The sequence below is a fragment of the Cetorhinus maximus genome, chromosome 14 (genome assembly GCF_964194155.1).
Source record: "Cetorhinus maximus chromosome 14, sCetMax3.hap1.1, whole genome shotgun sequence".
Taxonomy (NCBI): Eukaryota; Metazoa; Chordata; class Chondrichthyes; order Lamniformes; family Cetorhinidae; genus Cetorhinus; species Cetorhinus maximus.
The window spans coordinates 81,506,653-81,523,483 of record NC_135892.1 but is presented as its reverse complement, the minus strand read 5'-3'; the positions used below and the strand labels follow the sequence as shown (position 1 = coordinate 81,523,483).

Sequence of the window (16,831 nt, the reverse complement as noted above, 5' to 3'; positions counted from 1 at the left end):
GAAAGTAGCAAGAGCAGAAGAGTTTCCTGGTCAATACTGCAGAAGACAACAGCAAACTACTGCAGTATTTTGCCAAGCATAATCATGGACCAATCCATTAGAAGTCCATGGTCACCAATGCCCTCTTAGGGCATGGTACCTGAAGGAAGAGAAGACAATAACATTGGGGAGCCAGGAGGTGAGTTGCTCACTGCAGAATTCCTAACCTCTGACCTGCTCTCATACTCACATGATTTGTGTGGTTAGTCCAGCTAAGTTTATGGTCAATGGCAAATAGCATTGACGGTGGGGGATCCAGCGATGGTAATACTGTTGGATGCCAAGGGAGATGATTAGGTGCTCTTTCTGAATGGGGCAACATAGGGCAGGAAGCTGGGCTCAAAATCACATAGTACACCAGGAACTGAAAGAGCTTCAGCCTAATGCAGTAACGGGAGTCGGTGATCAAGGCATGGAGCTTGGGGTGGGAACTAAAAGCAATGGCCTTTGGTCTTTCTAACATTTATAGAGAGGAAATTGAGGTTCATCCATAACTGGATGTTGGATAAGCAATCTAGGAACAGAGGCAATGCATAGTCAAAAATGTTGGTGAAGAGCCAAAATAGGGTGTCATCATAAGAGAAAAAGATATACAACACAGAAGGGCGTCATTCAGCCCATTGTTTGTGCTGGCTTAAAAAGGCCTAGCCAGTCTAATCCCACATTCCAGATCTTGGTCCATAGCTCTGTAGGTTACAGCATCTCAAATGCACATCCAAATGTTTTTTTTAAATGTGCTGTGGTTTCTGCCTTTACCACCCTTTCAAGCAGTGAGTTTCAGACCAGCACCACCTTCTGACTGAAAAGAATCACTCCTCAACTTCCCTCTTAAGATTCCACCAATTACTTTAAATGTATGCTTCCTGGTTATTGACACCTCTGCTAAAGGAAGTAGTTCCTGTCCACTCTATATAGGCCCCTCATAATTCTATACACTTCAATTAAATTTTGTCTCAGCCTCCTCTGTTCCAAAACAAGACAACTTCAAAGTAGATAATCTTCCCTCAGTTAAAATTCTCCATTCCTGGCATCACTTTCCTAAATCTCTCCTGTATCCTCTCTGGGACGACATTCTTCTTGTGATGAGGTGACCAGAACTGTATGCAGTACTCTAGCTGCAGTCTAACTAGTATTTTATACAATTCTAGCATAACCTCCCTGCTCTTGTAACCTAGACCTCAGTATATAAAGACAGTTCTCAATACGCCTTCTCGAGGGTACATGTTGAAGTTGACTCATGTTTCCAGAAGTTGTCACCAAGGGGCAACATGTGGATAAAGAGGAAGAGGACAAGGATGGATACTTGGGATATTATAAGAATTTTCTGGAGATGCTCTGATAAAGATTGGATTTGAAAGAGTGAAGTCATCGCAAAACCAAGCACATTCCCACTGGTTGCATGTGGCATCAAGATAGCTTGTGCAAATCCTTGCACCCGGTGTCAGGACACTTGGCAGATGCCTGAAATCAAATCAAGTCGTACATGGCACAAGGAAATGCTATTGAAAAGGCTTTAACCTAATCTTTTATATAAAGAAAAATGTTACCATCACTCAAGAAAAAGTTCGAAGTCTCTCACTAAGCTAGTACTGTGGCATAGTGATTATGTTACCATTCATTTACATACAACAAGAATCCACAAACAGCAGGACGAATCCAACCCGACCAATTACCACCCCATCACCATTACCACTCTCGATCATCAGCAAAGCGATTGAAGGGATCGTCAACAGTGCTATCAAGCGGCACTTAGCAATAACCTGTTCAATGAAACTCAGTTTGGGTTCTGCCAGGGCAACTCAGCTCCTGACCTCATTACAGCTTTGGTCCAAACACTGACAAAAGAATTGAACTCAAGAGGTGAGGTGAGACTGACTACCCTTGACATCAAGGCAGCATTTGACTGAATGCGGCATCAAGGAACCCTAGCAAAATTGAAGTCAATGAGAATCAGGGGAAAACACTCGTGTGGTTGGAATCATACCTAGCACAAAGGAAGGTGGTTATTGGAGGTCAACCATCTCAGTCTCAGGACAGTACTGCAGGAGTGCCTCAGGTTAGTGTCCAAGACTCAACCATCTTCTGTTGCTTCATCAATGACTTTCCCTCCATCATAAAGGCAGAACAGTGGATGCTCGCGATGATTGCACAATGTCGATACCATTTGCAAGTCCTCATACCAAAGCAGTCCTTGTCCATACGCAGCAACACCTGGACAACTTTCAGGCTTGGGCTGATAAGTGGCACATAACATACACACCACACAAGTGCCAGGCAATGATCATCTACAACAGGAGAGAATCTAACCATAAGACATAGGAGCAGAAATTAGGCCATTCGGCCCATCGAGTCTGCTCCACCATTCAATCATGGCTGATAAGTTTCTCAACCCCATTCTCCCCGTAACTTTTGATCCCCTTACCAATCAAGAACCTATCTATCTCGGTCTTAAATACACTCAATGACCTGGCCTCCACAGCCTTCTGTGGCAATGAATTCCATAGATTCACCACTCTCTGGCTAAAGAAGTTTCTCCTCATCTCTGTTCTAAAAGGTCTTCCCTTTACTCTGAGGCTGTGCCCTCGGGTCCTAGTCTCTCCTACTAATGGAAACATCTTCCCTACGTTCACTCTATCCAGGCCTTTCAGTATTCTGTAAGTTTCAATCAGATCCCCCCTCACCCTTCTAAACTCCATCGAGTATAGACCCAGAGTCCTCAAACGTTCCTCATATGTTAAGCCTTCCATTCCTGGGATCGTTCTCGTGAACCTCCTCTGGACCCTCTCCAGGGCCAGCACATCCTTCCTGAGATACGGGGCCCAAAATTGCTCACAATATTCTAAATGTGGTCTGACCAGAGCCTTATAAAGCCTCAGCAGCACATCCATGCTTTTATATTCTAGTCCTCTCGAAATAAATGCCAACATTGCATTTGCCTTCCTAACTACCGACTCAACCTGCAAGTTAACCTTAAGAGAATCCTGGACTAGGACTCCCAGGTCCCTTTGCACTCCAGATTTCTGAATTCTCTCCCCATTTAGAAAATAGTCTATGCCTCTATTCTTCCTAACAAAGTGCATGACCTCACATTTCCCCACGTTGTATTCCATCTGCCATTTCTCTGCCTATTCTCCCAACCTGTCCAAATCCTTCTGCAGCCTCCCCACCTCCTCAATACTACCTATCCCTCCACCTATCTTTGTATCATCGGCAAACTTAGCCAGGATGCCCTCAGTTCCTTCATCTAGACCATTAATGTATAAAGTGAAAAGTTGTGGTCCTGACACTGACCCCTGCAGAACTCCACTAGTCACCGGCCGCCATCCTGAGCAGGACCCCCTTATCCCCACTCTCTCCCTCCTGCCAGACAGCCAATCTCCTATCCATGCTAGTACCTTGCCTCTCACACCATGGGCTCTTATCTTACTGAGCAGCCTCCTGTGCGGCACCTTGTCAAAGGCCTTCTGGAAGTCCAAGTAGATAACATCCATTGGCTCTCCTTTGTCTAACCTACTCGTTACCTCCTCAAAGAATTCTAACAGATTTGTCAGGCATGACCTCCCCTTGATGAATCCATGCTGACTTTGCCCTATTTTACCATGCACTTCCAAGTATTCTGAAATCTCATCCTTAATAATGGACTCTAAAATCTTACCAACGACCGAGGTCAGGCTAGTCGGCCTGTAATTTCCCGTCTTTTGCCTCACTCCCTTCTTAAACAGGGGGTTTACATTAGCGATTTTCCAGTCCTCTGGGATCCTCCCTGACTCCAGTGATTCCTGAAAGATCACCACTAACGCCTCCACTATCTCTTCAGCTATCTCCTTCAGAATTCTGGGGTGTAATCCATCTGGTCCAGGTGATTTATCCACCTTCAGACCTTTCAGTTTTCCTAGCACCTTCTCCTTGGTAATGGCCACCATACTCACCTCTGCCCCCCATCTCCCCATGGCATTCAATAGCATTACCATCGCTGAATCCCCCACTATCAACATCCTGAGGGTTACCATTGACCAGAAATTGAACTGGACCAGCCATATAAATACTCTGGCTACAACAGGTGAGAGGCTGGGAATTCTGTGGCGAGTAACTCACCTCCTGACTCCCCAAAGCCTGTCCAACATCTACAAGGCACAAGTCCGAAAAGTAATGGAATAATCTCCACTTGTCTGAATGAGTGCAGCTCCAACAACACTCAAGAAGCTTGACACCATCCAGGACAAAGAAGCCCAGTTGATTGGCACCTCATTCAACACCTTCAACATTCACTCCCTCCACCACCGACACACGGTAGCAACAGTGTGTGCCATCTACTAGATGCACTGCAGAAACTCACCAAGGCTCCTTAAACAGCGTCTTCCAAACCTGTGACCTCTACCATCTACAAGGACAAGGGCAGGAGACACATGGGAACATCACTACCTGCAAGTTCCTCTCAAAGCCAAGCACCGCCCTGACTTGGAACTATTACTGCCATTCCTTCACTATCGCTCGGTCAAAATCTTGGAACTCGCTTCCTAACAACACCACATGGACTGCAGCGGTTCATGAAGGCAGCTCACCAACACCTTCTCAAGAACAATTAGGAATGGGAAGTAAATGCTGGCCAAGCCAATGATGCCCACAACCCAGGAACAAATAAAAAGACAGCAATAAGAAAAAAAATTACCAAATAATTTGTTTAGGAAGGTATTGGTTAGAAAACCTCCCTGCTCTTTTTCAAAAAATTCAACCTGAGGGGGCAGACAGCACCTCAGCTTAAAGAATAGATTTAAGGTGATTGGTAGAAGGATTAGAGGGGACATGAGGAAAAGCTTTTTCCACCTAGAGGATGGTGGGCATGTGGAATTCACTGCCTAAGTTGGTCTTTGAGGCTGAAATGCTCAACTCATTTAAAAGGTACCTGGATCTGCATCTGAAATGCTGTAACATGCAAGGCTACGGAGCAGGTGCTAGAAAGTGGGATTAAAATGAGCAGCTAGTTTCTTTTACCTCCTTTTTGGCTGGTGCAGACATGATGGGCTGAATGGCCTCTTTCTACACCGTAACTTTTCTATGGTTCTAATGCTGTCATTCAATGAAATGTTTAGTACTGAAGTAGGAACTGTAGTCTAGATTGCACACTCAAACCTCTGAAATGGCAGCTGAACTCGTGATCTTCAGAGGCAAGAGTGCCATCACTAAGTCAAAGCTGACATTATAGGAGACAAGCAGCTACATAAAGAAAGTAATAAACAAAAGGCTGTAATGCCCAGGATATTCTTATATACACTGTGACAGTTGGAGTAGTCAGAACAAAACAAAAACCTAGCTACAGGTCTCATGTCTTCTCAGTTACTAGTATCCTATGGCCTAGAAAGAACAGAGATGGGAAAAATATGGAAGAGGGGAGAAATTTTAGAGTGAATTACCTTCAAAAAACTTACGCACACATTTAAAATACCTTATTGAGCTCTTCTATTCTTCTTATTAAGTAAGGATTACTGGAAGAGTTTTCAAAATAAACATAGTCTGTAACAAAAAAGGTGAAATCCAGTGAAGTCACATAAAACATTCCCGACAATACTGTTTCTATATAACTCCCCAAAGGCTCAGTAGTTAAGGACCAAAATTTATTGATCTCAGCTCTGGTAGCAACAGAGCACATGCCACAAATGGCCCAGCACTACCAAGTTAAGGAGAATTAAATCATCCAGAGTTCCTCCTCCTGACCTAATGATTGAAGTGAGAATACATTTGAGCTTGGTTCTGATGGCCTCCACAATAAAACAAATGGCCTCAACCTCAAGGGCCCATACATTTAAAAAACCTGCCAACACTCTGGGCGATATTTTAACTTACTCATAACACTGGCCCTTGCGCAGAGTTAAATCAGGCCTTTTGTATCAGTGTCAATTATATTGGGGCTTTGAAGGTTAAATTATAAGGCCAAATGGCATAAACTTGGCTTATATTGCCTTGCGTATTGAGGGGTAGTCTGATCAAGATATTCAAAATGTTGAAATGATTCACTAAAGTGAATCCCCCCCTCTGGTGGGGGGAAATCAAGAGCAAGTGGGCATAATCTTAAAATTAGAGTTTGGTCATTCAGGGGACTTTTGCCACAAAGGGTAGTCGAAATCTGTAATTTTCAAACCCAAAAGGCAGCAGATGCTTGGTCAATTGGAGTTTTCAAGATTGAGACCAACAGATCTTTGTTAGGTATGGGGATCGAGGGAGATGGAGCAAAGGCAGGTTAATGGATTTGAAGAATAGATCAGACATGACCTAACTGAATGCAAACCAAGCTTGAGAGGATGAATGGCCCACTGTTGTTGTTAATGTTCCCATCTAGGCTCACATGCAAACAGCATTAATTTGGAGAGGTATCTGAGAGTAGATGGAACAGCGCTCACATCAATGGTTTGAATGAGAGGCAAATTGACAAAAAATATTTATAACCATTTTTTCCCAAATTGAACACAACACATTCGAATTTCCATTATTAATGTGACAAAAAAACATTTAAGATCTTAACTTTTTCTTTGCTTAAAATGTATTTTTTAGCTGCCCTCCCATGTCCTTTGGGACACCAGTTGTTTCTTTCCTAAGATAACAGCAATTGCCTTCACCATCACATAAAGCTTCTCACACGAGCTGTTAATAAATGGCTGTCTTCATGAAAGTCTCTAGGTGGAGGGAAGAAGGCCGGCATCTTAAAGGTTAACAGAAACTGGTGGCAGCTAACGCAGATTATCTTGCCCGGTGATGCTGCAGCCATGCTATTTGGGGGGGGGAAAGAAAATGTACATCAAAAGATGACATCTTTCCTCTTAAAATTAATGTGCATTTGCCTTTGTTTGGGTTTACAGCTTCACTGGTGCTGGATTGGGATTAAAGTGGATGATTATTTTAGGAAGGATTGGCTTTTGTTCTACCACTAAAAGGGAAAGAGGAGCGGTGGAAGCGCACCCCAGGTTTTTAAGGTACAGGCCTAGCATTGAGGGTAAGTGTCACTTCGCCATTTTCCTCGCTGATAAGAAGTGTGTTTGATCAGAGTCACTGACCCCCTCTCCCCAGCTCCCCTCAAACCGCCTTACACACAACTAGTGCAAATAAAAAGTCAAACAACCACTTCAGGCAACTTTGCAAAATATTAAAGAGTAGTTTTTGGGGTTTTTTTTGGGGGGGGGGGGGGGTTGGTGGGTTGGTGGAGGAAATCTTCGATCAAGTGAAGCCCTGACGATGAACTTTCCCAGTTATATTTTCCTCTTTTTTTTAAAAAAAAATGTGTTAATTTAGATCTACAGCTTCACGAGAGAGAATAAATAATAAACAAAAAACCCATCGGCGACTCTTTGATCAATTTACAAACTGGTCATCTTCCTCCGGCCGCCGATTTCAATCAATAAACAAACACCAGCCGGCACCTACCTCCGACCCTGTACATATTTGCCGCCATTCCGCCCCCTTTATATTTGTTTTTTTTCTGTCTCTCTCTCCCCCAGTTGATCAGAAGCTGATGTTGGACCCGGAGCTTGGGGGAAGGAGGCGGTGACTCTCCCGGTTTCCTGACTCCCGCCGCCTTTCAGGGGGTTTCAGAGGGAGGGAGGGAGGCTGCCCGCCCGGGAGCTTCCTGCTCCTTCCGTCGCCTCCTGCTGTTCTGGTGGAGCCGTGGCCGAGAGGGCCACTCGGCGCCTGACTCCCCATCCCCTCCCCCCGGCTCCCCTCCCCCACCCCCTGGCTCCCCACCCCCTCCCCCCTGACTCCCCACCCCCACCCCCTGACTCCCCACCCCCACCCCTCCCCCACCCCCAGACTCCCCACCTCCTCCCCCTCCCCCACCCCCCTGACTCCCCACCCCCACCCCCAGACTCCCCACCCCCACCCCTCCCCCACCCCCTGGCTCCCCACCCCCTCCCCCTGACTCCCCACCCCCCACCCCCTGACTCCCCAACCCCACCCCTCCCCCACCCCCTGACTCCCCACCCCCTCCCCCACCCCCTCCCCCTGACTCCCCACCCCTCCCCCTGACTCCCCACCCCTCCCCCTCACTCCCCTCCCCATCCCCCTTCCCCTGGCTCCCCACCCCCTCCCCCTCCCCCAGACTCCCCACCCCCTCCCCCTGACTCCCCACCCCCTCCCCCTGACTCCCCACCCCCTCCCCCTGACTCCCCACCCCCTCCCCCTCCCCCTGACTCCCTTCCCCTCCCCCTGACTCCCCACCCCCTCCCCCTGACTCCCCACCCCCACCCCCTGGCTCCCCACCCCCTCCCCCTGACTCCCCACCCCCACCCCTCCCCCACCCCCTGACTCCCCACCCCCACCCCCTGACTCCCCACCCCCACCCCCTGACTCCCCACCCCCACCCCTCCCCCACCCCCTGACTCCCCACCCCTCCCCCACCCCTCCCCCTGACTCCCCACCCCCTCCCCCTGACTCCCCACCCCTCCCCCCTCACTCCCCTCCCCATCCCCCTTCCCCTGGCTCCCCACCCCCACCCCCTCCCCCAGACTCCCCACCCCCACCCCCTCCCCCAGACTCCCCACCCCCTCCCCTCACTCCCCTCCCCCACCCCCTCACTCCCCTCCCCCTCACTCCCCTCCCCCACCCCCTCCCCCTGACTCCCCACCACCTCCCCCTCCCCCAGACTCCACTCCCCATCCCTCCCCCTCACTCCCCACCCCCTCCCCCTAACACCCCTCCCCCAGACTCCCCACCCCCTCCCCCTGACTCCCCACCCCCTCCCATTGACTCCCCACCCCCTCCCATTGACTCCCCACCCCCTCCCCGTCCCCCTCCCACTGACTCCCCACCCCCTCCCCCACCCCCTGACTCCCCACCCCCTCCCCCTCACCCTGACTCCCCACCCCCACCCTCTCCCCCTGACTCCCCAGCCCCACCCCCTCCCCCTGACTCCCCAGCCCCACCCCCTCCCCCTGGCTCCCCACCCCCTCCCCCTCCCCCTGACTCCCCATCCCCTCCCCCTCCCCCTGACTCCCCACCCCCTCCCCCTGACTCCCCACCCCCTCCCTCTGACTCCCCACCCTTCCCCTGACTCTTCACCCCCTCCCCCTGACTCCCCACCCCCTCCCCCTCACTCCCCTCCCCCTCCCACTGAGTCCCCACCCCCACCCCCTCCCCCCTGACTCCCCAACCCCACCCCCTCCCCCCCTGACTCCCCGCCCCCCTCCCCCTGACTCCCCACCCCCTCCCCCTCCCCCTGACTCCCCACCCCCTCCCCCTGATTCCCCACCCCCTCCCCCTGACTCCCCACTCCCTCCCCCTGACTCCCCACCCCCTCCCCCTCCCCCTGACTCCCTTCCCCTCCCCCTGACTCCCTTCCCCTCCCCCTGACTCCCCACCCCCTCCCCCTGAGTCCCCTCCCCCTCCCCCTGACTCCCCACCCCCTCCCCCTGACTCCCCACCCCCTCCCCCTGACTCCCCACCCCCTCCCCCACCCCCTCCCCCTGACTCCCCCCCCTCCCCCTGACTCCCCCCCCTCCCCCTGACTCCCCCCCTCCCCCTGACTCCCCACCCCCACCCCCACACCCTCCCCCTCCCCCTGGCTCCCCACCCCCTCCCCCTGGCTCCCCACCCCCTCCCCCTGACTCCCCAACCCCTCCCCCACCCCTCCCCTCCCCCTGACTCCCCACCCCCTCCCCCTGACTCCCCACCCCCTCCCTCTGACTCCCCACCCCCTCCCCCATCCCCTCCCCCTGACTCCCCACCCCCTCCCCCTCCCCCTGACTCCCCACCCCCTCCCCCTGACTCCCCACCCCCTCCCCCTGACTCCCCACTCCCTCCCCCTGACTCCCCTCCCCCACCCCCTCCCCCTGACTCCCCACCCCCACACCCTGACTCCCCACCCCCTCCCCCAGACACCCCACCCCCTCCCCCTGATGCCCCCCCAACCCCCAGGCTCCCCACCCCCTCCCCCGACTCCCCAACCCTACCCCCTCCCCTGACTCCCCACCCCCTCCCCCACCCCCTCCCCAGACTCCCCACCGCCTCCCCCACCCCCTGACTCCCCTGCTCCATCCCTGACTCCCCTCCTCCAGCTCTGATCCCCCCCACCCCCTGCCTCCCCTCCCCCACCCCTGAACACCCACACCCACCTTCTGACTCACCTGTCCCTCCCCATCCCCACCCCCTGACTCCCCTCTCCCACCCCTGGACTCCCCACACCAATCGCCACACCTGAACCAACCCCCCTCCCCTTGACACCCCTACCCCCAGCCCATGAATCCCCCCCCCACCACCTCGCCACCCCTGACTCCCTACCCCATGACTCCCCTCCCCTCCCACTGGCTCCCCTCCCCCACCCCCTGACTCCCCTCCCCTTCCCCTGAGTCCCCTCCCCCACGCCCTGACTGCCCACCCCACCCCACCCCCTGAATCCCCACCCCACATCCTGACTCCCCTCACCCATATCCTGACATCCCTCACCTCCGCAGGCTCCCCACCCCTCACCCCCACACCCTGACTCCCCTCCCCCACCCCCGACTCCCCTCGTCTCCCACACCCCTGACTCCCTTCCCCGATCCCTTCACCACCTCCCGACTCCCCTCCCCACCCCTGACTCCCCTCCCCACTAATGCCCCACGCCCCTGACTCCTCTCCCCCACCCCCACACGCTGACACCCCTCTCCGTCCCCTGACTCCCCTCTCCCTGACTCCCATTCCCCCCCATGACTCCCCTCCCCTGACTCCCCTCCCCCACTCTCTGACTCCCCTCCCCCTACTCCGACTCCCCTCCCCCACTCTATCTCCCCTTCCCCACCCATTGTCTCTGCTCTCCCACCACCTGACTCCTATCCCCCACCCCCTGACTCCGCACCCCCACCCCTCATTCCTCTCCCTCATCCCTGACTCCACACCCTACCTCTGAATCCCTACCCCCTCCCCGTGACTCCCCACCCCCTGAATCCCCAACCCTCCCCCTGCCTCCCTAAACCCTCCCCCTGACTACCCTCCCCCACCCCTGACCCCCATCCCCTCCCCACTGACTCCATACACCCTCCTCCTGATTCTCCTCCCCTTCCCCTGACTCCCCTTCCCCACCCCCTGACTCCCCTCCCCTCCCCTCACCCTGACTCCCCTCCTCCACCCCCTGACTCCCCTCCCCATCCCCATCCACTCCCCCACCCCCTGACTCCCCTCCCCTACCCCCTGACTACCCTCCCCATCCCTATCCCTACCCCCACCCCCTGACTCCCCTCTCCCGCCCCTGACTCCCCACCCCCACCCACAACCACGTCCCCTGACCCCCCCCCACCCTGACTCCCCTTCCCCACACCAACCGCCACCCCCTGAATCCACCCCCCCTCCCCCTGACACCCCTACCCCCATCCCCTGAATCCCCTCCCCAACCCCACCCCCTGACTCCCCTCCCCTTCCCCTGAGTCCCCTCCCCCACGCCCTGACTGCCCATCCCACCCCCTGACTCTCCTCCCCCACCTCCTGACTCTCCTCCCCTCCACTACCCCCACCCCTGACTCCCCTCCACTACCCCCACCACCTGACTCCCCTCCCCCACCCCCAAACCCAACACCCTGACTCCCCTCCTCCATCCCCAAAGCCAACCCCCTAACCCCCCTCCCCCACCCCCTACTCCCCACCCACTCCCCCACCCCCTCCCCCATTCCCTGAATCCCAACCCCCTCCCCTGCCCCCTGACTCCCCACCCCCTGACTCCCCACCCCCTGACTCCCCATCCACTCCACCACCCCCTGATTCCCTACTCCTCCCCCACCCCCTTACTCCCCTCCCCTCCCCAGCCCCTGAGCCCACCCCTCCCCAACCCATGACTCCCCTCCCTTCCCCCTACTCCTGACTCCCCAACTCCCCCACCCCCTGACACCCCTCCCTCTCCCCCTGACTGCCCAACCCTCCCCACCCCTGACTCCTCTCCCCCACCCCCCCGACCCCTCCCCCACCCCCGACTTCCCACCCCCTGACTTCCCTCCCCCATCCCGACTTCCCTCCCCCTCCCCCTGACTTCCCTCCCTTTCCCCCTGACTTCCCTCCCCAACCCCCTGGCTCCCCAACCCCCTGGCTCCCCAACCCCCTGACTCCCCACCCCCTGACACCCCACCCCCTGACTCCCCACCCCCTGACTTCCCTCCTCCACCCCCTGACTTCCCTCCTCCACCCCCTGACTTCCCTCCCCCACTGACCCCCCTCCCCCACCCCCACCCCTGACCCCCCCCCACCCTCATCCCCTGACTCCCCTCCCCCACCCCCTGACACCCCTCCCCCACCCCAACCCCCCACCTCCACCCCCTGACTACCCTCCCCCACCCCCACCCCCATCCCCTGACTCCCCTGCCCCACCCCTGACACCCCACCCTGACTCCCCTTCCCCACTCCAACCGCCACCCCCTGAATCCACATCCCTCCCCCTGACACCCCTACCCATACCCCCTGAATCCCTTCCTCTTCCCACCCCATGACTCCCCTCCCATCCCATTGGCTCCCCTCCCCAACCCCCACCCCCTGACTCCCCTCCACTTCCCCTGAGTCCCCTCCCCCACGCCTTGACTGCCCACCCCACCCCCTGACTGCCCACCCCACGTCCTGACTCCCCTCCCCCACGCCCTGACATTCCTCACCTCACCTGGCTCCCCACCCCCACCCCCACCCTCACCCCCTGACTCCCCTTCCCTTCCCTGACTCCCCGCCCCCTGGCTGCCCTCCCCTACCCCCTGACACCCCTCCCCTACCCCCTGACTCCCCTCTCCTGAGTCCCCTTCCCCACCTCCCGACTCCCCTCCCCACCCTTAACTCCCCTCCCCCCCCCCAATGCCCCACCACCTGACTCCCCTCCCCCGGACTCCCCTCCACTCCCCCTGCCCTCCCCCACTCTATCTCACCTTCCCCACCCATTGTCTTCGCTCTCCCAACTCCTGACTCCTCACCCCCACCCCTCATTCCTCTCCAGCACCCCTAACTCCCTACACCCTACTCCTGACTTCCTACACCCTACCCCCTGACTTCCTGCACCCTCCCCCTGAATCCCTACCCCCTCCCCATGACTCCCCACCCCTGAAACCCTACACCCACCCCCTGAATCCCCAACCCTCCCCCTGACTCCCTACACCCTCCCCCTGACTACCCTCCCCCACCCCCGACCCCCATCCTCTACCCCTGACTCCTCCCGCACCCGCTGACTCCCCTCCCCCAACCCCTGACTCCCTATGGCATCCTCCTGATTCCCCTCCCCTACCACCAGACTCCCCTCCCCCACCCACTGACTCTGCTCCCAACCCATGCTCCACCTCCGATTCCCTACACATTTCCACTGACGCCCCATCCCCACCCCTGACTCCCCTACCCCACCCCAAGCCACACCCACCCCGACTCCCTGCACCCTCCCCCGACACACTCCCACCCCACCTCACCCTGACTCCTCTCCCCCACCCCCACACTCTGACTCACCTCCCCGTACCCTGACTCCCCTCCCCCACTCTCTGACTCCCCTCCCCCACCTCCGACTCCCCTCCCCCACTCTATCTCCCCTTCCCCACCCATTGCCTCTGCTCTCCCACCACCTGACTCCTATCCCCCACCCCCTGACTCCGCACCCCCACCCTTCCTTCCTCTCCCTCACCCCCGAGTCCACACCCCTACCCCTGACTTCCTACAACCTACCCCTGACTCCCTACCCCCTCCCCGTGACTCCCCACCCCCTAAATCCCCAACCCTCCCCCTGCCTCCCTACACCCTCCCCATGACTACCCTCCCCCACCCCCTGACCCCCATCCCTACACACTGACTCCCCCCGCACCCCTGACTCCATACACCCTCCTCCTGATTCCCCTCCCCCACCACCGGACGTCCCTCCCCCACCCACTGACTCTGCTCCCAACCCATGCTCCACCCCCGATTCCCTACACATTTCCACGGACTCCCCATCCCCACCCCTGACTCCCCTACCCCACCCCAAGCCACACCCACCCCGACTCCCTACACCCACCCCTTGACACACCCCCACCCCACCTCACCCTGACTCCTCTCCCCCACCCCCACACTCTGACTCCCCGGTCCCCCTCCGTGGCTCCCCTCCCCAACCCCTGACTCCCCTCCTCCGCCCCCTGTCTCCCCCCTCCCACTCATTGATTCTGTACAGCCTCCCTCTGACACCCCTCCCCCACCCCCAGATGCCTCTCCTCCATCCCCTGACTCTCTACACACTCCCGGACTCCCTTCGCCATCACCTGACTCCCCTCCCCCCACCCCCGACTTCCCTCCCCCACCCCCCTGACTCCCTGCACCTTCCCCCGACTCCCTACGGCCTTCCCCTGAGTCCCCTGCCCCACCCCAACTCCCTACCCCTTTCCACTGACTCACCTACCCCACCCCAAACCACCCCCACCCTGACTCCTCCCCCCCTCCCCGACTCCCCCCCCAACTTCACCCCAGACTCCCCTCCCCCACCCCCGATCCATTACACCCTCCCCATTACTCCCCTCCCTCCCCACACCACCTGGTACCTGCTCCCCACCATTGACTTCCCTCTTCCCTTATCCACCCCCACCCCTGACTCCCTCCCCCTCCCCCTTACTCCCTCCCCTCCCACTGGCTCCCCTCCCCCAACCCCACCCCCTGACTCTCCTCCCCCACCACCTGATTCCCCACCCCACGCCCTGATTCCCCACCCCACGCCCTGATTCCCCACCCCCACACCCTGGCTCCCCTCCCCACCCCACCCCCTGACTCCCCTCCCCTCCTCCACCACGTGACTCCCCTCCCCCACCCCCTGACTCCCCTCCTCTCCCACACACCTGACTCCCTTCCCCACCCCCAACTCCCCTTCCCACCCCCGTCCCCTAACCGCTCTTCCCCACCTCCCGACTCCCCATCACCTCCCCTGACTCACCCCCGACACCCCTCTCCACCCCTGACGCCCCTCCCCCACCAATGCCCCACCCCCCGACTCCCCACCCCTACACCCTGACTCCCCACCCCTCCCCTCCCCCTGACTCCACCCCCACTCCCACCCCCTGACTTCCCTCCCCAACCCCAACCCCTGACTTCCCTCCCATCCCCTCTGACTCCCCTCCCCCACCCGACTCCCCTCCCCCACCCGACTCCCCTCCCCCACCCGACTCCCCTCCCCCACCCCCCGACTCCCCTCCCCCACACCCCGACTCCCCTCCCCCACCCCCCGACTCCCCTCCCCCACCCCCCGACTCCCCTCTCCCACCTCCCGACTCCCCTCCCCTACCCCCATCCCCGACTCCCCTCCCCTCCCCCTGACTCTCCTCCCCCACCCCCTGACTGCCGTCCCAACCCCCTGACTTCCCTGCCCTCCCCCTGACTCCACTCCCCCACCCCTTTACTGCCCTGCCCTCCCCCGGACTCCCCTCCCCCTGACTCCCCTCCCCCACTCTCTGACTCCCCTCATCCACTCGATCTCCCCTTCCCCACCCATTGTCTCCACTCTCCCACCACCTGACTCCTCTCCCCCACCCCTGACTCCCGACACCCTAGTCCTGACTCCCCACCCCTGAAATCCTACACCCACCCCCTGAATCCCCAACCCTCCCCCTGACTCCCAACACCCTCCTGCTGACTACCCTCCCCCACCCCCTGACCCCCACCTTCTACCCCCGACTCCCCCCGCACCCACTGATTCCCCTCCCCCAAACCCTGACTCCATACACCCTCCTCCTGATTCCCCTCCCCCACCACCGGACGTCCCTCCCCCACCCACTGACTCTGCTCCCAACCCATGCTCCACCCCCGATTCCCTACACATTTCCACGGACTCCCCATCCCCACCCCTGACTCCCCTACCCCACCCCAAGCCACGCCCACCCCGACTCCCTACAACCACGCCTTGACACACCCCCACCCCACCTCACCCTGACTCCCCTCCCCCACCCCCTGACTACCCCCCCACCAATGCCCCACCCCGTGACTCCCCACCCTCACCCCCACCCTCTGACTCCCCTCCCCCACCCCCTGACACCACACCCCTACCACCTGACTTCCCCCCCCAACCCCCTGACTTCCCTCCCCTCCCCCTAACTGCCCTTCCCCACCCCGTTACTCCCCTCTCCTTCCCCTGACTCCCCTCTCCACCCTCACCCCCTGACTCCCCTCCCCTGCCCTCCCCCTCCCCCTGACTCCCCTCCCCCTGACGCCCCTCCCCCACTCTCTGGCTCCCCTCCCCCACTTCTGACTCCCCTCCCTCACCTCCGACTCCCCTCGCCCACTCTATCTCCCCTTCCCCACCCATTGTCTCTGCTCTCCCACCACCTGACTCCTATCCCCCACCCCCTGACTCTGCACCCCCACCCCCTGACTCCCTACCCCCTCTCCGTGACTCCCCACCCCCGAAACCCTACACCCACCCACTGAATCCCCCCACACCCTCACTCCTCCCCCACCCCTTACTCCCCTCCCACACCCCTGACTTCCCTCTCCCTCCACTTGCTCCCCCTCCCCTTCCCCTCCCCTCCCCTTCCCCCTCCCCTCCCCTTCCCCTCCCCCTCCCCTCCCCTTCCCCTCCCCCCTCCCCTCCCCTTCCCCTCCCCTCCCCCCTTCCCCTCCCCCCCTTCCCCTCCCCCCCTTCCCCTCCCCCTCCTCCCCTTCCCCTCCCCCTCCTCCCCTTCCCCTCCCCCTCCTCCCCTTCCCTCCACCTCCTCCCCATCCCCCTCCCCTCCCCTTCCCCTCCCTCTCCCTCCCTCTGCACCTCCTCCTTCCACCTCCCGTCTTCCCCTCTGCCTTCCCCCTCCCCCTCTGCACTCCCTCCCCTCCTCCTCTGCATTCCCTCTCCACCTCCCCCTCCGCCTTCCCCCTCTGC

General features: G+C 58.5%; 1 protein-coding gene across 1 annotated transcript in view; it reads right to left on the bottom strand.

Moving 5' to 3' along the window:
* Positions 1-7,683, bottom strand: part of mta3 (metastasis associated 1 family, member 3) — a 262,123-nt gene extending 254,440 nt beyond the window's left edge. The window contains exons 1-2 of the mRNA XM_078557154.1: positions 7,453-7,683; positions 5,483-5,550 (exon numbers count right to left, since the gene is read on the bottom strand). Of these exons, the coding sequence (XP_078413280.1) occupies positions 5,483-5,550; positions 7,453-7,480 (96 nt within the window). The 5' untranslated portion in view covers positions 7,481-7,683. The remainder of the gene's footprint in view (positions 1-5,482; positions 5,551-7,452) is intronic.
* Between the last annotated feature and the right edge of the window lie 9,148 nt (positions 7,684-16,831).